Genomic DNA, 21,157 nt, shown 5'->3' on the forward strand with positions numbered 1-21,157 from the left:
TGTAGCTGCATTCCCAATTCTCTCCTTATTCTTGTTCTTTAAATCTGGGCAATCCTTCTTGAAATGTCCTTCCTTATGGAAATGGAAGCATTTCAGGTCCTTTAGCTTGGTTTTAGGTTTGGATTGCTTCTGATTCTTGCTGCATTCTTATTCTTTTCAAACTTTCCCTTTACTGTTAACCCAACTCAATTTTCTATACTTACAGATTTTTCTTGCAACCCTCTAGTATTTAAGGCTGCCTTCACCTCATCCAAGGACAATGTCTGCCTCCCATACATTAGGGCATCCACAAAATTAGAGTATGATTGTGGAAGTGAACTTACCAAGAGCAGAGCTTTACTTTCATCACTGAGGCTTTCATCAATGGTCTCCAATGTGTCACACACTCTATTGAATTCATCGATATAATCATCAAGAGAGGATCCCTCTGCCATCTTTAGAGTAAACATCCTTTTCTTGATATGAAGTCTGTTGGTAAGAGACTTTGTCATATAGATAGTTTCCAGTTTTGCCCACAAATCAGCCACTGTTTTCTCCTTGGCAACTTCTCGAATAGCAGAGTCTCCAAGACTCAAGATTATTGTGCTTCTTGCCCTTTTGTCTATATCAGTAGCCTGTTGTGGTGTTAGTGATGATGAAGCTTCTATTCCCTCTTTCTTAGTGACTGGTTCTAAAGCATCTCCTAGTCCCTGAGTTATCAGTAGAGCCTTCATTTTCACTTTCCACATATTGAAGTCGTTCTTGCCTGTAAACTTCTCCAGATCAACTTTAGGATGAGCCATACTAGAATCTGATTAAAGAAACCCTGCTCTGATACCAATTGTAGAAACTGAAGGGCACTTTAGTTTTCTTAATACCTGCAGTTTCTACCCAAGATCCAAGATCAGATTCCTAGATGCTTCTATAGATGACTCAAAGAAACTTAACCAAGAACTCTGAGTAACAAATCAATGGTTTAAGAATCACAAAAGATTAAAGACTCAAAGAATCAATGAAACAGAAAGAATAAAGAACATGAGTGATTTAACGTGGTTCAGCTAACTCCCATTAGCTTACATCCACGGAGGAACAAGACAACATGCCTTTATTGAATGAGCTCAAGGTTACAGAGAATTACAGAATATATCTCATGGAAATTACATACTTTCAATTGAGAGATTAACCCCCCTTATATACTCATGGTTCGTCACCAGCTTGCTGCACCAGAATCAGCTCCTTTTAGTTGCTGATAACCACCTGGAAACTAATTCCAGATGCTCACGTGCAAGCCATGCTTCATCAACAACTTTTAACAGCTTCTGTTATTAGAATCCCATTCACGTGCGTCTCACATGCTTCATTAATCCTGAAACGGTAGCCCATGACACCGTTTAAGAAGCATTGTATTTGAACACCAAAAACGCACTCTCTCAAGTCATTTCGAAATCATTTGAATTGATTTCACTGGTTACTTTACAAAGCATTTGCTAAATGATAGGACTGATTCTTTAAGGTACATGCTAGTAGGGACTGTGAGGTTAAAGGGCATTGAGCTACCCTAGCTAAGAGGATAGTTGCCAAGATTGCAGGGGATTAATCGAAGCAGCATATTTAAAAAGGCGAGATATTATAGTCCCTATATGTGTCTATTCATATAAGTTTGAAAAAGTTCAAAACGCTTCTTTTTCAAGGGTCCGGCTATGGTGCAACTGTAGTACCATACTACAGTTTCTTCTAGCCGTTGGATCAACTTATGATAACAATTGTAGCTAAATCTAACGGCTGAATGCAACTGTGGTATGGTACCACAGTTGCACCATAGTTTTGCCCCTTTTTCAATCTGTACAAGACAAGCCTGATTTTTGCTCCCAAAAAATTGCTGGAGCACCAGGTCATTTGTACCAACATGTTATTAATTATGCACGTACGCGTGGCTTTGTCATGATTTGATGCTACACCAAAAGAGATATTTATAGCTATAATTTTTAAACTGCACCGTGATATTTGGTAAATAATAGCCGTTAAGGTTTAGAAAGTAAGTTGATTTTCTTTCACATTTGTATGATTAAAAATCAATAGTATCTTATTATTTTTATCAAAACTCTTATTGAAAAGACTTATTCATCATACACTATCAAATTTTATTTCATAGTTATGAATTTTTTTTACAACAACTATTGTTTAAAAATTAATCCTCTGAGTACAAAACAATACCTTGACTTGTTAATTGTGATGGCGTTGCAGCCCAAGGAGTTCTTTAGGAGTTTGAGAGGTAGAAAGAAAAGTAGTATTAGTATTTTACCAACTAAAAGTTATTAATTTAATTTTATGTTCTGCATTTTGCTCTGATAGATTTTGTGTTTATTAGGCTATGAATTTTTTTAGAAATAAAGTGTGCATTTCTATGTTCTTCATTTTTATGTTCATGCGGGCTACCATAACTCAAATTGTATGACTATTTCTCCCCAAGTCAAAAAAATATATATAATGTTAATTAGGAGTGTTAATTCATGCAATCGTGTCATGTCAAATTTAAGCAAACACAGATACGATCCATTTATTTTAATGTATTCTTTTTAATCTCTCGTATGATAGGAAAAACATAAATTTTAATATTGTTTTATTGTTTAGAAGATTAGAACTCGTGTTGGGTAAAACCCAAGTCAATTATTTTAACCCCTATACCTCTCCAGAATTTGAACTCCAGTGACCGATCAAGTAAGACGACTTAAAAATTGCTAATAACTTATATATTCCACATGATAGAATAGCAATGAATAGAATTATTGATTTATTTATTTTATTTTGGATTACCCCCAGGACTATTATTGACCCAAGTTGAACAACTATAATATCCAAATTAACCGTAGAAAGGTTATTCAAACAATTATTTCTATCATTACTGGCGACTTCGGAATTTCTGAAAATTCTGAAAAAAGAACTGTCACAAGTATCACATTCAATTATTTCATCCTCTGCATATCGGCCGGCAGAATCATGATCACCACTCTCCATATATTTTATAGCCGTGGGGATTTCATCAATAGCTAGATCATTAACTCGAAAGCAAACATCGAGACAGATTTTCATAGCCTTATCTTCGGTTTCATTAAGCAACTTCTTGATTTGTTCATACGTAATATTACAGCATGCTGGTGCAGATTCAAGTATGATGTGAGCTAGACATTTGAAACAGACCTCAAGGATCCGGACATTTATTATCCTAAAGTAATCTGAATATTATCAGGAGTATGTTATATTTTCTACTATTTTAATTTCCTATTGAATAAACTTTTTCTTATACTGAGGTCGTCCCCCTCCCCCACATATTGGTTGATAGTTTGCTGGACAAATAGTAGTGGTTGAAAAACGTTTTATTTTGGTGAAAGGATTTACCCAGAGTATGTAACATCGCACTTGGCTTTGGAAGAATGTGACTTCCCTTGCATGGTCCATCTATTTTCATTAATATCTTTGTTGCATATCTAGGTTCAAGCACAAATACAAGCAGAGCAATATTGATGCCATTCATAGATATTTAAGACAATGAGGAGCAAAAGGTGATATACTATACTTGCTGCATAATGACCAAATCTCCATCGCTCTCTCATTGTAACTTGATACGCAATTTGATTGTCAACGAATAATTATTAACCAAGAATGCAGGGTATCAAAAGAAGCAGCATACTTGAAAAGGCATTATATTCTGGAGGCTATGTGTCAATTCATATAAGTTTCAATAAGTTGAATAAGTTTAATAGTTGAGCTCTGTTAGCTCGCCCATTTTTTTTTTTTTTACAATTCGCGCATTCAGGTACTATCAAAGTTTGCTTACACTACTGGGTTCGGAGCATCACTGGCTGTGGTTCTAGACTTCAGGTTTTTATTAGTTAACTCTCTGTCCCTTATGTGTACACACACACATATCATGTTTTTTCAAGTTCTGAAACTCACAAGATTTAATTGTATTAAAAATGTTTTGGTCGTCTGCATTGTCAGGTTAAGGATACCGAGCAATGTATTAAGGCAAATGTCAGAGTTTTGTTAGTTTCCAAGAAACCGATCCTTGTGTGGCGCCAAGGATACTAAGAGCCTATTTGGAATTTAGGTGCTGTAACTTTACAGTTGTTGTAGAAAAAAAAAATTATAATTATGAAATAAAAGTTAATAGTGTATAGTAAATATAAATTTTTAATAATGATTTTACTAAAATTATTTAAAATATAATAAATTTTTCATCATACAAGTGAAAAATCATATAAAAATAGCTTTCAAGTTACAGCAGTTAGTGTTTATCAAATATTTTAGTACTGTATCTTTTAAGTTACAGCTATCCAACCTCAATTCCAAACGCACCATAAGTACCAAGATTATCTTTATGTGAGATTTGCATTTGATCGAGTGAATTTTGAGAGCTAGGGTGAGAGAATTTTTAGGATATTGGGATTTGGGTTGGGGTATATTATTGTTCAAAATTTATACCGTCCTATATTTTTTTATAGTTAAATTATCTTCATGCGTTCGCCCCGTGGATACAGACTGAGAATCGAACCATGTAAAATTATTATGTTCTTTCTTCGCAATTGTTTACTATATAGTATTTGAGATTGTATCTCCAAGGTGTGCTTAAAGTTATTTTGTTATTATTAATAATAGGGAAAGAACTTACAAAATCATGTTAATTTGGCACCGTAGGAATCCTGTTATTTTTAAAAGTAATTACGTATATCCTTTTTATGTTTATAGATAGTTACACAAGTCCTTAAGGTTTGTTTAAAAAGGTGGACATTAAAACAAATCTAAAGCTAATTGTGGCCTTCCAGTCTCATGTTGCTTTCTACCATATAATTTCAAATGAAAATTTTCTCCGTTATTTCTCTAGTTTGAAAACGGTATATAATTGATTCCAGTATAAAACTCTGAATGGTCATTGATTTGTCAGTACGTCTTTATAAAAAATTTGTGTGATCATTTCTAAGAATAATGAAGTCCATATGATCATTTCACTAAACCACAACATCTCACTATCAATTTCTCTTGCTAGCAAGGCTTCCACCTAATCATAGGCGGTGCCCGAATAATCATTTAAGGTACCAATTTGAGTCTTTTATATTTGGGTGATTTAAAATAATTTATTTCCCTTCCTATAACTATAGTTAGAGATAAATATCTTAATTTCTAGTTATACTCTTGGTAGACCTTTAAACTGTGCTATGAGTGTATCGATGTAGATTCTGATCCCAAATTATAATATCAGGTAACAATTGAATATATATAAGGGATATTATCATTTTACTACTAAAGTTTTTCTGACATATCAAGTCAGTACTATACTTTGGTAAAAACTACATTTTACTACCAAACGTTTAATTGTTATCACTTTACTACTTTTCCGTTAAAAATAAGTTAATATTTAACGAAATATGAGTTAAAAGACTATTTTGGCCATGAAAAGGAAAGAAATAACAAAAAAGAAAACTACAAATTATTGTAGCAAGAATCCATTAATTAAAAGGATCCAACTACAACTACAGCTACAGCGTAACTGTGACACCGTATCACGTTTTTTGTCCTTATTGTAAAGTGTCGTTGGATGTAAAAAGATTGAATCCAACGATCAAAATCGCTTAATAGATTATTAAGGCATGAACTGTCGACCGTTGAAGCCAGTTATCATCAGAACCTTTCTCCAACTCTTGATCTTCATTCTCCTCTCCCTGACCATCAACTTTTTCTCCAGACCTCTCCTCTGACCTGGTCTCACCCTCATTGCTATCAGATTTCTTCTTACCATCATCCGAATCAGATTTGTTGCAAGCAATTAATTTATTCCCACAACTGGCTTTGAGTGCGAAGTAGAAGAAAGCTAAGTACAAACACACTCACAAGGCAAGCATTTCTTTAAACCGAATTATTTCCCACATCAGACATCCAATGACAGAGTCCCCTGGTTTCTCTATACGGCTTTCCCCTTAATCATTTTAACAAACAGCTTCAATACACAAAGATTAGAGCAAAAAAAGGAAAAACAATGGCTATGTCAACGCTAGGTGATGACGAATTAATGAAAACTAGTTGCCGAGGCAACTCTTGAGAGTCAAGAGTCGCCACGCAAACACAATCGTGGTCCCTTTTTGCTGTATATGTAGAAAAAAAAAGTAGAAGCTAGTAGCAAGTGGTGGGAGAAAAGAAAAGGTGGGAGAAATCTTTTATAAAAAAAAAAAGAGAAAAGAAAAGTTAGAGATTTGGCTTTGCAAAGATGCGGCTCCTGTGTGTGTTTGTGTTTTGTTTGTTGCTTCTTGTGCTTGGTTGACCGCGAGAGAGAAAGGGGCCATGAGAGAGAGAGAGAGAGCGATTGGAGATGGAGGGTTACAATTTTTTTACTTTTTTTAATTATTTACCTTGCAAGACTAAATGTTTATTTTCCAATTGCAAATGTAGCGTTTTGACTTCAGCCAAAAATGTCTTAAAAGTCCTTGTGACATCAGTAAATATTTAACTGTGTTAACGGAATAGTAGTAAAATGATAACAAATTAAATATTTAGTGATAAAATGTAGTTTTTACCAAAACATGGTACTGATTTGATTTGTCAGAAAAACTTTAATAGGAAAATGATAATAGGGAAATTTACAACTGTCCACCTATTTGTTTCCTCTTTTGCAAAAATACACAAACACTTTTTTTTTTCAACGCGCCACCTGAAGTTACCCTTTTATTTCACTTTTCCACTTCCGTCTATTCTCCATTGGAACATTGTTGATGTTAAAGGGGCAAAATCGATATTTCATTTGGATATTTAAAACTACACCGTATCGCAGTATTGTTTAAAAGAGTAAAACGACGTCGTTTTACTTCTATGGAAAAATTAAAAAAAAAAAGAAATCCACAATCGTTTAACGAAATTGATACATAGAATTTCCTAGGTCCAACAAGTAAGAAACATTTCCTAACATTCCCGGCATCCACCTTCGTCTTTGACTGTGTTGCTTGAAAAAGCTAAATCAAGCCAGTTAATCTCCAATTTCCATATATTTTCATCAAAGAAATAAGCTTGGGTTTCAATTTAGGAGGTTTCATACGAAGATTCAAAAGTGTTGACGAAACAGATGAATTGTTACAAGCCTGGACGTTTCGATTTAGGAGGTTTCAGCCAAATTTCAAGTGAGTTTCGTTGAATTTGTTTGCTATTAAGTCTCAATGTTTTGTTAATTATTGTTCCATTGGTGATTCTTGTTAATCATTGTTGTTGGAAACCCTAGAATTTATTTTCACAAAACTAAAAGAACATTTACTATAATGCATGTATTTTATAATCGTGTTACTGAATTTGCTAAATCGTTTTTGATGGGTTGCTTGGACCTGAATTTGCTAAATCGTTTAGGATGACACAACTGGAGTTAGTAATATCCTTTAGAGATAAGACGCAGAATTTTGGATTGCTTGGACCTGATTGTACCGTAACCAAAATAAAGGATGCTGCATTGACGATTACGGGTGCATACGGATTAGGCTCGAGCTCACAGATTCTGTTAAACGTTACAAACCCAGAGAATAAGGTTAAGATTGCGCTAGATTCAGACTTTGGGTTGGAGTGTTTGTTGGCACTATATAGGCGTTTGGGTGCCCGTGTATTTGAAGTTGACATTGTACCAGTTCTTTGCCCTCAGTTCAAAGATGCTGCTTTATTTCAGGCATTGTTGACTAACTTAGAAGTTGTATTATCTGATGAGCTTATTACTCAGGTAAATGACTCAATTGAGGGACATGCTTCTGTTGAGGAAAATGATGTTGTTAGGGAGCATGCTGCTATGGGGGGGCATGCTTCTGTGGTGGAACATGCTGCTGTTGAGAAAAATATTGTTGTTAAGGAAGATGACTCTGATGAGGATGCACTGCTATCTGATTGCTCGGACAGAAGGCTTAACAGTGATGATGATCTTAATGTGAACTTCATGCAAGCTGATCTTGATAGAGCTGTTGATGGAGCTAGTGGTGGAGCTACTGAAAGACTTAAAAGCTGCCACTTGGAAACTGATTCAGATGATAATTTATTTGATGTTGATAAAGAGGTAAAAAATGTGATTAACTCTTCTGATGATGACATTGAGCTGGGCACTGCCCAATTGACTAATTATATAGAGGAACATGAGTACAAAATAGGTGCTGATGGGAAATATAGGCTAAAAGTAGGGCATGTATTCAGAGATGTAGTTCATTTTAGAGAGATATTAAATGAGGTGATGGTTCAGAAAATGTTCGCTATTAAAATAATATATAGTGAGTCGAGACGATTTGTGGCTACTTGTAAGCAATCTGGCTGTCCATGGTATGTGGTTGGTGCAAAAATGAACAATGGAAGTGGTTTCATATTGCGAGAGTACAAAAAGACGCATAGCTGCAGACTTACTAATAAAACAGTGAAAGTAACTTCCACGTAGGTTGCTGGTAAAATAAAGAATCAAGTTGCTGTTGATCCCAATGTGAAGATTGATATCTTGAAGAATTATTTGGAAGAGACTTTTGGGTTGAATATTGGAAAGATGACATTGTATAGGGCTAGAGCGAAGGCAAGACTTGAGGTATTTGGGGATCATTCCAAGGGATATCAAAAACTGTTTCAGTATGCTGCAGCTATTCAGAAAGCTGATCCAGGAGCAATTTGCAAAGTGTTGTGTGATGCTGTCTCTATACCTGATAAAGTTTTATTCCAAAGGTTTTTTGTTTCCTTTCCTGCACAGAAAAATGCTTTTCTCAATGGCTGCAGGCCTTTTATTGGAGTGGATGGATGTCACCTGAAGGGTAAGTATTGTGGAGTGCTATTAGCTGCAGTTGGTATGGATGCTAACAATGGGATTGTTCCGTTGGCATTGTGTGTTTGTGAAATTGAGAATACGGAGACATGGGGCTGGTTTATGGAGCACCTGCATAATTACTTGGATGATGGCAGACTAATGACATTTATCAGTGACAGACAAAAGGGACTTGTTAATGCAATTGCAAACACATGGCCTACTGCCTATCATAGGGTATGTACTAGGCATGTTTATGCAAATTTTTCTAAGTTGTTTGCTGGTGCACAGTTGGAACAACTATTTTGGAGGGCTGCTAAGAGTGGTAACAAGCATGATTTCAACGAGGCAATGGCAGAGATCAAGGCTGAAAAAGAAGCTGCATATCAGTGGTTGGAAAAAGAGCTTTTGGGGTATAATTGGTCGATGCATACGTATGACAGAAATTGTATGGTAGATCGAACTGATAATAACGCATCAGAATGCTTCAACAGCTGGATATTAGCTTATCGAGACAGACCTTGCTTGACAATGCTTGAAGAAATCAGATGTAAACTTATGAAACGGTTTACAAAGAGAAAAAATAAAGCAGCCACTTAGAAAAGCCCTTTGACGCCTAAGGTGTTGAAACATCTGGACAAAAAAAGCACAATTGCACAAAAAATGATTGTGTAAGCTTCTGGCGATCTTAATTTTCAAGTAATGGATAAAGCTTATTATCCAGCTAGGAGGTTTATGGTGATGTTAGAGTGCAGAAAATGTGATTGTGGTTATTGGGAAATTGTCGGCCTCCCTTGTGCACATGCTATGGCTGCCATGGGATATGCAAGACATGAAGTTCAGGAGTATGTTCCAATATGCTTTAGCAAACAAGCTTACCTTAGCACATATTCGTTGATGTTTAATCCTATTCCAGACCAGTGTACATGGGAGCCTACTGGAAGACCATTAATTGATCCTCCAATTGTGCAAAGGAAGATTGGAAGGCCCAAGAAATGTAGAAAAAGAGCCACAAATGAGCCACATAAAGAAAAAAGAAAATTTTTTATCATTTGCTCATTCTGTGGTGGATCTAATTATAATGTCGGATCCTGCCCATTAAGGCCATCCGTTGCAAAGGCAGCTCGAGTTAGAAAAAAATAATTCCAATGTATGTTTATACTATTATTATTTATTACAAATAAATTATTACTATTTATTATGTTTATTGTTTAGCATTTACTACATTTATCATGTTTTGCAGGCATTACCTACAACAAATCAGCCACTGAATGCTTCAGAGCAGAGAATGAGGAGGAGAAAACAGGTGCTAATTTCCCATTTTTTATTTATTGTGCATTACTTGTGAAATTCGATACTCATTCACAACATGTTTCCCAAGCATCAGCATCACGTTCAAGTGCTTCAGGCCAACCAGCAACCTCATCTCAACCAGCAACCTTATCTCAACCAGCAACTGCCTCATCCCAAGCACTAACATCATCCCAACTAGCAACCTCATCTCAATCAGTAACTGCCTCATCCCAAGCACTAAGAAAGCGAAAACAGGTGCATATAAAAATGCTTCCATGTTCTCATATTTTTGTTGTTGTGATTGAGCTTGTTTAACTAACATTTCATGTATTTAGATACGAAGTGGTCCGGGAGAAACTTCTGAAGCTAGAACAAAGAAAAGAAAGGCTGGATCTAGCGGTGGACATGCTGGAACAAGAGGATGAACAACTTCGGCATGAGCAAAATGGAAGTAAACTTGACTTTTAACTTGTTTTGTAGGCTGTTGTTTAATACTATGATGGTTATTTTGGCTTCAGTTTGGATAATTATGATATGTTACTTTGGAAATCACATAGACTATTTATGATGTCTTAGTAGTTGCCCTCTTGGATAGTTACCATTTTGGATATTATGGTATGTTGGAACTTAGTTAAACAGTGATTTTGCTTCTTTTCTTACAAGGATTTTGCTGTTGTGTTAAAAAGCTTGCATTTGTTCAGTAGTTACCTTTTCGAGTTGCATCTGTTAACGTTGTTGATGCTAAAAGCATCACTAATTTATAGCTTATAAAACCAACATGACAGTTTTGGAGTATGCCACTTTTAAGTTTTAAGGTAAATTATAATTGTTTCATTAATTGTCAGTGATAGAAGTTAATTACATTAATGTATATAAAAAAAAGCTACATTACATTTTAAAAAGCACAATTGCACAGACACAAAGCAGCAGAATTATGATATATTTAAGCTTCCCCTCAATGAGCTTAAGTCTTTTCTTTATCTTCACTACATCATCATTCAGCTCCATCTTTTGATTATCCGCCATTTGATCAATACTAGGGTATATGAGAGCTTCAGTAGTAAACCATTGCCAAAACTTGCATTTATTCAACTTACATGACCAAAACATTGCATTAGGATTCTATTGTGTAGTGGAAACCATAGCACATGCCTGCACACCACACCAACAGTTATTAGGAATGCATTTAACTTTTCTATGTGGCTGTCCACTAACTGCAGAACTTGAGCTATAACTCGATGCCATTTGTAAAAGAGAAAAGGAAAAGTTGTGAGCTTGAATGTGTGGATTATGTATAAGCAGGTTTTTAAGTTCAATTTGGCTGGTAATGGTTGTAATTAGGACAAATGGATGGCATAATTGTTTGCTTTAATGTGCAGTTATGGGTTTGATGGATTATATGAGGCAAATTAGGTTGATGTATAAGCAGGTTTTTGGTTTCAATTTGGTTGGTTCTGAGCTTTAAAAATGGCAAATGAATGGTATAAATGATGTGTTGGAAGATAACGTCTTTGAGCATTGTGAGTTGTTTGACATGTTTCTTGTTATTTCTTGTGTTTATATATAGCCGAAATTGTAGTCGTTTGAGAGCTAACGGTTACATTTTTTGAATCTTATTTTCTTGTCTTTTATTTCAGTTAAATTGTAATTTTCCCTTGAGGGGCAAAAAAGTCATTTCATTAATATCTGTTAACTCTATTAACGGAGAATAGACGGAAGTGGAAAAGTGAAATAAAAACGTAACTTCAAGTGGCGCGTTAAAAAAAAAAATATTTGTGTATTTTTATAAAAGAGGAAACAAATAGGTAGGCGGCTGTAAATTTCATAATATCCTATATATATAAAGAAGGTCAAGATTTTCTAGTCAATATTGTATTTTTTTTTACCAAGAATTAATTAAACGAGCCCAGCCCAACTACTCATCGGACCAATGATTACCCATGACTTGTGTGTACCACTGGTGCCACAGAGGTCTCTGGCGGTCTTATTGGCTCACACCACAGTGGGGTCTTCGACTGGAAAACTCAATCCAACGCGCAGACAAAACTAACCCGAACGCGAACATCCTCGATCTTTCTATCACCGATCATACGGCCGCAAATCACCCTCTCCCCCCAGAAGACCATTCTAGAATCCTTACACGTGTCACCACCTAACCCTCACCTGTACTCTCTCTCTATCTACCCCCTAAACCCTTCTCTCTTTATCTTCTTCCTTCTTCTTCGCAGTCTTCAAGAACTAAAACTGAACTCTCTGTCTCTCTCTGACACACACACACACACACACCCACACACACACACCCACACACACACACAAACACAAATAAGCCCGCATTCAAATTCCCACATATCTCACTGAAATAACAAAAGGGCTTGTTTAATTTTCTGAAATATAAGCATGGCTTGTTCATCGGCAGCTCAAATTCATTTCCTCGGTAATATTTCATTTTCGTCGAGAAAAAACAGTAAAACCGGTCGTGAGAACACGGCGGGGTCGAGAAATTTGTTTTTTGGGCAAAGGGTTGGCGGGAACCGATTCGGGTCGGTCCCAAGCGCTGCGTTTTTGAGGTTGAAGAGTGAGAACAGAGGGAGAAGGTATGTCGGGCCGGTGAGGGTGGTGAATGAGAAGGTGGTGGGGATTGATTTGGGGACGACGAATTCGGCTGTCGCGGCTATGGAAGGAGGGAAGCCGACTATAGTGACGAATGCTGAGGGGCAAAGAACGACGCCGTCTGTGGTGGCGTACACGAAGAATGGGGATAGGTTGGTGGGTCAGATTGCGAAGAGGCAGGCGGTTGTGAACCCGGAGAACACCTTCTTTTCTGTGAAGAGGTTTATTGGGAGGAAGATGGTGGAGGTTGATGAGGAATCGAAGCAGGTTTCGTATAGAGTTGTGAGAGATGAGAATGGGAATGTGAAGTTGGAGTGTCCTGCTATCGGCAAGCAGTTTGCTGCTGAAGAGATTTCGGCCCAGGTAAATAATATATGTGAGATGAAATGTGTTGTATTTTTAGGGGTATTGTTGAATTTTTGTTTATGTTATTTTTTTTTTTTGTTTAGTTTGCTTTGGAATTACTTGTGGTTTTTTTTTATTTCTATTGAGAATTTGAGATTTTGGAATGTGTTGTTTGGGTGTTTGGATTGGGTGCTAATTAGTTTAGTGATGGTTTTTAGTTTGAGTTGGAAATTTCTGGTTTTAGGAAGTGATTCTGCAGTGAAAGAAAATGTAGGTGTCTGCATCTTGTTGAATTTTGGTTTTTGGATTAGGGAAATAGGTTTTGGTTAATGTTGGCTTCTATATGGAACAATAATTTCTTCTTGCAAGTTGAAGAGACAAGTACTTTTATGTTGATTAGTTAGGTGTGTCAATGGGTGGTTCTATAAACTTTGTTTACATATTTAGGGAATTTTGTTTGGCAGCAGATGTGGTCACACTGAAGATTGGTTTTCGAAGACATTCATATATGTGCATGAATACATGTGAAAGTGTGAACAATTTGTATTCACATGCATTTGTAATCTGTGATATGCGTGCTGGCTATGAATTAATAAACAACATGATTACTTCATCTTAATTGGTCTATTTGAAGGGTACCTTATATCATTTGTTTACTCTTTGTTACTGATTTAGGTCTTGAGAAAGCTTGTCGATGATGCGTCCAAGTTCTTAAATGATAGTGTGACTAAAGCAGTGGTCACAGTGCCTGCTTACTTCAATGATTCCCAGAGAACAGCAACAAAGGATGCTGGTCGAATTGCTGGCTTAGATGTTCTGCGTATAATTAATGAGCCTACTGCTGCTTCGTTGGCATATGGATTTGAAAAGAAAAACAACGAGACCATCCTAGTGTTTGACCTTGGTGGTGGTACTTTTGATGTTTCAGGTACTGTTGAGAAGTATTCGAGGTTTATCTATTATATTGTTTTCTGTAGTTACACGTGTTGCACTTTGAATTGAAAGAACTGCCTGTATTTGAACATTTGAGCATTGTCTCATTCATTTCACTTTGATTGCAGTCCTTGAGGTCGGTGATGGAGTGTTTGAAGTGCTCTCCACCTCAGGCGATACGCATTTGGGTGGTGATGATTTTGATAAGGTTTGAATTCTTCGTCTCGTCTCTGATTAACATTTTTATTCGCGTGTGTTGAGTCTGATTAGGTGCTAAATGGACTGACATTTATCACCTGACGTATGCAGAGGATTGTTGATTGGCTTGCTTCAAACTTCAAGAGAGATGAAGGCATAGATCTTTTGAAGGACAAACAAGCTCTTCAGCGTCTAACTGAGACGGCTGAGAAGGCTAAGATGGAGCTGTCATCTTTGACTCAAACAAACATCAGGTATGTTGCATGTACATGAGTAACTCTGTTTGTACATGGACACATTCTCCCACCGGGCAGTATGTTGTACTGATGATTTTGTGCTTGTCCAGCTTGCCTTTCATTACTGCTACTGCAGATGGGCCGAAGCATATTGACACCACCCTTACGAGGGTTAAGTTTGAGGAATTGTGTTCAGACCTACTGGACAGGTACCTTTTGTTGCTTGACAAGCTTGTTCATTTCTACGCCTATGCATTATGTGATGGGAGAGTTGGATTGGTGCTTGTCGGTTTAAGTATTAGTTTGAATAGTTATATGTTCTTCCTATCACTTCTTGGCTATTTTTACTCTATTTGGGTAATAATGCTTATTAGACTCATCTTTGCTATTTGCATTTAATAGGCTCAAGACGCCTGTTGAAACTTCTTTGCGGGATGCAAAACTTTCCTTCAAGGATCTTGATGAGGTTATTCTTGTCGGTGGATCAACACGTATTCCAGCTGTTCAGGAGCTGGTGAAGAAGATGACTGGAAGGGAACCAAATGTTACAGTCAATCCTGATGAAGTTGTTGCCCTAGGAGCTGCCGTTCAGGTAGGTTCAATGCTAGTGCAATAATACCTCTTAATGTTGTAAATTTTCGATGTGGTTAAAACGTAAATTGGGGAAATGAATCATGTGTGAATAACATCATCTCTATAAACTTACGACATGTTTTATATTTTTTCATCTTAGGCTGGTGTTCTTGCTGGTGATGTCAGTGACATTGTTCTGTTGGATGTGACCCCATTATCTCTTGGTTTGGAAACCTTGGGTGGTGTGATGACCAAAATTATTCCTAGAAATACAACTTTGCCCACTTCCAAGTCAGAGGTGTTCTCAACAGCTGCTGATGGTCAGACCAGTGTCGAGATCAATGTTCTCCAAGGTGAAAGAGAATTCGTGAGGGACAACAAATCTCTTGGCAGCTTCCGTCTTGATGGCATCCCTCCAGCACCGCGTGGGGTTCCTCAAATTGAGGTTAAATTTGACATCGATGCCAATGGTATTCTTTCTGTCTCTGCTGTTGACAAAGGCACCGGAAAGAAACAAGACATCACCATTACTGGTGCCAGCACTTTACCCAATGATGAGGTATGTTTGATGTTTGCTAATTGAGCAATTCTTAATTGTCTCTGACTTATGCCTCATCTGGGGCCACATTTTAGCCTCAACAGCTTATTGTTACCGAATCTAGTTTATTTTCTAACAAGCTCTTGTGTTCAGTAGAGTTAATTGTGCTTTCGGGTCCTCCATAATTTGTATGCTTGATGGTCTAAATCGGAAGCTATTAGTCATTCCACTGTATTGACATTGATGGATTGCATTTTTTAGATGTTATGATTATGTTTATGGTGGAATCGTGCTGAAAATGTCTGGATTGTGATATTCAGGTGCAAAGAATGGTGCAAGAAGCTGAGAGATTTGCCAAGGAGGATAAAGAGAAAAGAGATGCTATTGACACCAAGAACCAGGCGGATTCTGTCGTATACCAAACGGAGAAACAGCTGAAGGAGCTGGGAGACAAGGTTCCAGCCGAAGTGAAGGGGAAGGTTGAAGGAAAACTCAAGGAGCTCAAGGATGCAATTGCAGAGGGTTCAACCCAAGCAATGAAGGACACTATGTCCGCCCTAAACCAAGAAGTTATGCAGCTTGGCCAGTCCCTTTACAACCAACCAGGAGCTGGGGCTGCACCTGGCGCTGGACCTACTCCTGGTGCTGAGGCTGGAGCTTCAGACTCATCCAACAAAGGACAGGATGGTGATGTCATCGATGCAGATTTCACTGACAGCAAGTGAAAATCTGCCTAGTTTTTGTCTTCCTAATTTATTGGATGTGTATAAGAATTTGATTTTGGCGGGATGTGATATAACTTGGGTTATGTCTCCAGTCATTTTTGATGCATGGATAACAGAGTTGAATTGATTTTAGGAATATCGAGGATGGTAGAGATACTAAGTAGGAACACAAAAAGCAGAACCATTGCCGTTACGGCCAAAGCTGTTTTTATTTAAAGCATATTGAGAATGATAAAGCTTCGCTTGCATTACACAACTGTTCAGCAGTTTGTTTTCCACATATTTATATTTTGATAGATGGGTAATCGCTTGGTTGCTTTTTACCCATTAAGATTCAAGAAGCTGTGCGGTTGATAATTTGCTTTTGAAGCAGGAGAGAGCCACAATATATTGAAAATATATATGTACATCTGTGTATACACACATAAGGGCTGATAGTTTTTGGGATTTTAACAAATTCAAGATTTTAAATTCAAGATCTTAGATTATATAGATTATAAATTGGGGGTGAGGGAATTCTTTTCTCAGATTTTAACAAACTCAAAACATTGGATCAGAGCATATGTATTAGGGAAGGTGAATCTATGTTCGTTATTCTCTTGTTTCCTCAAAATATGCCTCCTGTAATTGACAATTCCTTCTATAAATGCTCCATTTTGATGAATCGAATTGAAATACTAGATCCTTCTTGTTTCTATGAGAGATTTTACGAACATTGCTTGATTTTAAGATTTAGGACTGGATAGAGAAGCTAAATACCAAGCTTCCGCTAAAAATTCTGTCTTCAACACTCTTCATTACTCATGATTGTATGGTTTTTACACAAGTAACATTAATAGAACCTAGTCACGATGCGGGGCAACAATTTACAGCAGCAAAACTGGGGAGGATGCACAAATTTAATGTACCGAACAGAAAACAGAATCATATTTACCAACGTTTCAGTTGTTTAATTCGTGTGTTTAAGATTTCACCCTGATCCCTTGCCTTCATAAAAATTGCTTTTCTTTGGACTATGGGGTAGACTCCCTGCTGTCTCTGACCTCCTACACCCGTACATCGACTCATCAAAGCCTGCGTATTTGTTGTGGGTTCCAAGTCCTAAATAGTTTCTACTTGCTGAGTAACTTCTGGAGTGGTAGAGGGCTTGACCATGTCCCATCGGACCTCTCGACAAGTCAACTGGACCTGTTGAAACAGGTAGTGGTGCTGGTCTGTGAGGTTGGTAAGGAGGGTGAGGTTGATGGTGGTTCTGGTAGTAATGCTGAGGATTCTGGTAAAAATGATGAGGGCTAACACTGCTGCTTTGGAGGTGGGGATTGCTGAGATTGTAAAGACTAGGAGAGCTTTGAACTTTATGCATGGATAGTCTACTATTCTGGTAGCCATCCATCAATATGGATTCGTGAGGCATGGATTCAACAGCCATGCTGTCGGGGGAGCCCGATTTCGGGGAAGAACAAGCAGAGGAAAGGCATGATGAACGTGTCGCTTTGATTGGGGTGAGCCTCCCATTAGTAGTTGTACGAACAATGCCATTGATTGCATCAATGTAACGCTGCTCAACCGCTAGGGGATCCATGGGGGGTATTTGGCTTTCAACTACAACAGGAGTGGAGGGGAACAAGAAGGCTCTGAGTCTTGGAGTGCCTTCGCTTCCATGACGATCATATTCCTCCATCATATGCTTCACATCTTCATCGTTTCTAACAGACACCAAGGAATCTAGATCCTCAGGAATCAGCTGGTACTTGAGAACTATGTCACCATCATCTATTGTGCTAAGCTTCTTCATTAGCTCTGCATTCCAAAAAAAGAGGAACTGGATGTCATATAAAAGATGAGTAAAAGATATTCTAGTACTGTCTGAAGCAAAAAGCTTCGTACATAATTTCTCTATTGTTAACCAGCACCCATAACTCTTTACTAAAACGGGCAAGCCTACATGATTTTCGAAACATAAAATGTTGCACACGATACAATTAACTTATACATAGCTTGTCAGTAGCACAAAATGGTGACTAAGGTGTCGTTCACAATAATATTACTTCACAAAATGTGTTTCCAGATATGTCAATTCTATTCTATAGGCGTTAAATTCTTCGTAGTTCAAAGTTAATAAGATACAAAAACAACTACATATATATTCAATTAACAAGATCATTTTCTAGCTCAATTTACCCATATAGTCATTTGTGACATATGACGTATCATTTATTTAGGAGTCATTCTACAGTATCAATCAATATATCGAGAATCATTGAGAGAGATCACTCCATTTTCATTAATCTTTATCTATGATTCATAAAAAGCCAGTAACAGTATGGATGCACATGAAAAGTTTCCAATACATGATCCAAAAATGCATCATTCATCATTCCTCAGCAATTTGGGAGTCCACATTTCCTAAAATGATCGAATCTAAACCGTTCATTTTCCAAAAACCACAATGGAACTCGAATGGTTCTGGCGAATTTAATAACATTCATACACATTTATCAATAAAATATAAAAGATTAAATTTTATACCTGAAAAATTGATCTCACGAGGAACAGCAACGACGCGTGTCTCACCACCCACGTACTTAAGATTTCCATCTACTGCTCTGGGCAAGATTTTCCCGCCATGACTGCACAAAAACTTAACCCTGCTCCTCGGCGAATTCAAAGACGACAACGCTTCATCCCCACCACCTTCAGACATTTTATTTTATTTTTTTGTAACCCAATCAAATCAAATTCTAATAATTAAAAGCAAAAAAAAAGATTATTTTTTTTAAATTTCTTATCAAAAGGGGATGAAACGATGCTTTCTCGGATTCAGATGAATAAAAGATGAAAATGGAAGCTTGGAAAAATGGGTAGAGATTGAACGTGAAGATAATTTCTGGGTAATTTCTAAAAATAGCTGAAAATTTGAGGAGACCGCAGGTAAGTTGTTTGGCTGTTGGCTATTTCTTGGGGTACTGTGTCTCTGTGGTCTTTCAAATTTTTTATTCTTCAGTTTCTTCATGTATATTGCTATTTTCCAGGGAAGTTTAGTTTATAGTGAATTTATCAATATGCCCTTCATGGGGGAATATACTCTACTCTTTATTCTTTTAGATAATTGTTGCTAATTTTGGTATTTTGATTTGGTTATTCGATATACATAATGGAGAAAAAATTGGGTATGTTTTATAATTGAAGCACCTTTGATATGATACTTTTAAAGTGAAGTTAAAACTCACAATAATGGAAATTTTCTAAAGATAAAAATAAAGTTATGTTTAAAATTGAAGTGTTGTGGTTTTTAATTAGATAAGAGATAAAATTATTAAGCATTTATTATTACTAATTCATGGTTCTCTCGTTTGTATGATTAATCAAAATTTTTGAAGAGTTGAATCTTTTCTTACTTATAAGAGGTGAATTAGAAATGTTCTTACTTTAAAATTTAGATCACAAGATGAATCATTGTATTTAACAATACAACATATAATTTATTGAGTTTAATTAGCTTAATTCAATTTCAAAGACTTGTAATATATGGAATAAGTAGCATTTACTAACATCACCATCTAGAGTGCGCTAACTATCGATATGATGTCAAAAATAGGCCGATTTTATATCACCCAAGATGGACCAAGAATCTCTTCTTCTAGAGCCAAAAACTCCGGGGATTACGTCAAAAAAAAAAAGAACTATACCATTTGATCCCTCTATTAGCCAAAAAATTGGATATTTGTGTTTGCAGTTGTGATGGCGTACTTCTCTTGTTCGAACCGATTCGCAGGCATAAAGTTACCCATTTTCTATTTTAAAAAAAAAAATCTTATGTCAAAGAGGTTTGTGCTTCTTTTGTTGAAGTACGTACAAATGGTCTGATTCGAGATTTATCAACTAACCTTAAAACCCACATAAATGGTTGCAACTCCTGAACCCGTGGAAGCACCACCAGAGGAACCAAAACCCCCATTCCCTCGCTTTTCTTTTTTTATTTCTTTTTTTTTTATTATTGGTTTGAAGTTATCGACAAAAAAGATTTGTCTAAGCCAATTCCTTTCTTTTTGTCTAAATTTCTTTTCTTTTTGTCTAACTCCTCCCTCACTTGCGGGAAGGGATTTCTTGGTCTCCAAGAAAGTTCGAAGCTTTCTATGATTATTTAATCAAAATCTATTAGATGAGGTGCAATAATTCAGGCGTAGCAAATTTTTTTTTAAAATTATTAAAATAAATGTTTGAATAATTAGATCCAAGAAATTAACTTTTTTTTTGTTTACATGTAAACACATTAAGGAAATTAATTAGGAAACTAAATAAGAATTTCATGCCTGAAAGGATGTTAATCACACGTGTCGTGTGGATTGGAATATATACGACATAATTATCATCATAACTTGATGAGAAAGGAGCAACAATCGGACAACCCATGAAAGCTTGATGTCATTTGCACCTAAAAGGTAGGGATGGCAATGGGGAGGGGAGGGGACCGATCTCCCTGTACCCATCCCTGATATTTTGCGTATGTTCCCGTCTTGTTCCCGTCCCCATTAGAATTACTTGAGAGAATCTTCATCTCCTCCCCGAATAATAACAGGGGATCCCTGAGGGTCCCCGATCCCCGAATAACTAATACATTTTTTTTTTGATTTTGAGTTAATCATATTAAAATAAAAAATTCAAATAAAAGTAAAGTTCGAAATATATCTTATATTAATATCTATTACAAAAGTCACATACATTAAATTAGTAAGTAACGCAACATGCAAGGGATACAAACTTCTTTTACAAACTATCATGAACAAATTAATAGTCTAATACAAAATTGTTACAAATAAAATCGAATTTAGATTCAAAATTAACTTTTTCAATGGTGGCGTGGACACTTTATAAATGTGAACTATTCCCTTTACAACACAATAGTTAAATCGGAGTAAATCAAGAGCAAATATTA

General features: G+C 36.5%; 2 protein-coding genes across 2 annotated transcripts; one reads left to right on the plus strand and one right to left on the minus strand.

Annotated features, from left to right (window-relative positions):
• Nucleotides 1–12,065: 12,065 nt before the first annotated feature.
• Nucleotides 12,066–16,478, plus strand: LOC18042733 (heat shock 70 kDa protein 6, chloroplastic). The gene is made up of 8 exons (XM_006431554.2): nt 12,066–13,036; nt 13,694–13,946; nt 14,080–14,159; nt 14,261–14,403; nt 14,496–14,594; nt 14,788–14,977; nt 15,119–15,517; nt 15,817–16,478. The coding sequence occupies exons 1-8, from the start codon at nt 12,461–12,463 to the stop codon at nt 16,219–16,221; spliced, it is 2,145 nt and encodes a 714-aa protein (XP_006431617.1). The 5' UTR covers nt 12,066–12,460; the 3' UTR covers nt 16,222–16,478.
• A 486-nt stretch (nt 16,479–16,964) lies between these two features.
• On the minus strand, nt 16,965–18,934 carry LOC18042734. The gene is made up of 2 exons (XM_006431555.2): nt 18,751–18,934; nt 16,965–18,021 (listed from the first exon to the last, which is right to left on the minus strand). The coding sequence occupies exons 1-2, from the start codon at nt 18,923–18,925 to the stop codon at nt 17,192–17,194; spliced, it is 1,005 nt and encodes a 334-aa protein (XP_006431618.1). The 5' UTR covers nt 18,926–18,934; the 3' UTR covers nt 16,965–17,191.
• Nucleotides 18,935–21,157: the final 2,223 nt, after the last annotated feature.

This window comes from Citrus clementina, unplaced genomic scaffold (assembly GCF_000493195.1).
Source record: "Citrus clementina cultivar Clemenules unplaced genomic scaffold, Citrus_clementina_v1.0 scaffold_5, whole genome shotgun sequence".
In the NCBI taxonomy this organism is placed as follows: domain Eukaryota; kingdom Viridiplantae; phylum Streptophyta; class Magnoliopsida; order Sapindales; family Rutaceae; genus Citrus; species Citrus x clementina.

Coding starts and splice junctions, on each gene's coding strand:
- LOC18042734 (XM_006431555.2), bottom strand. CDS start 18,925: ATGTCTGAAGGTGGTGGGGATGAAGCGTTGTCGTCTTTGAATTCGCCG. Junction 18,022..18,750: donor TCGTGAGATCAATTTTTCAG/GTATAAAATTTA, acceptor TTTGGAATGCAG/AGCTAATGAAGAAGCTTAGC.
- LOC18042733 (XM_006431554.2), top strand. CDS start 12,461: ATGGCTTGTTCATCGGCAGCTCAAATTCATTTCCTCGGTAATATTTCA. Junction 14,160..14,260: donor GTGGTGATGATTTTGATAAG/GTTTGAATTCTT, acceptor TGACGTATGCAG/AGGATTGTTGATTGGCTTGC. Junction 14,404..14,495: donor TTGACTCAAACAAACATCAG/GTATGTTGCATG, acceptor GTGCTTGTCCAG/CTTGCCTTTCATTACTGCTA.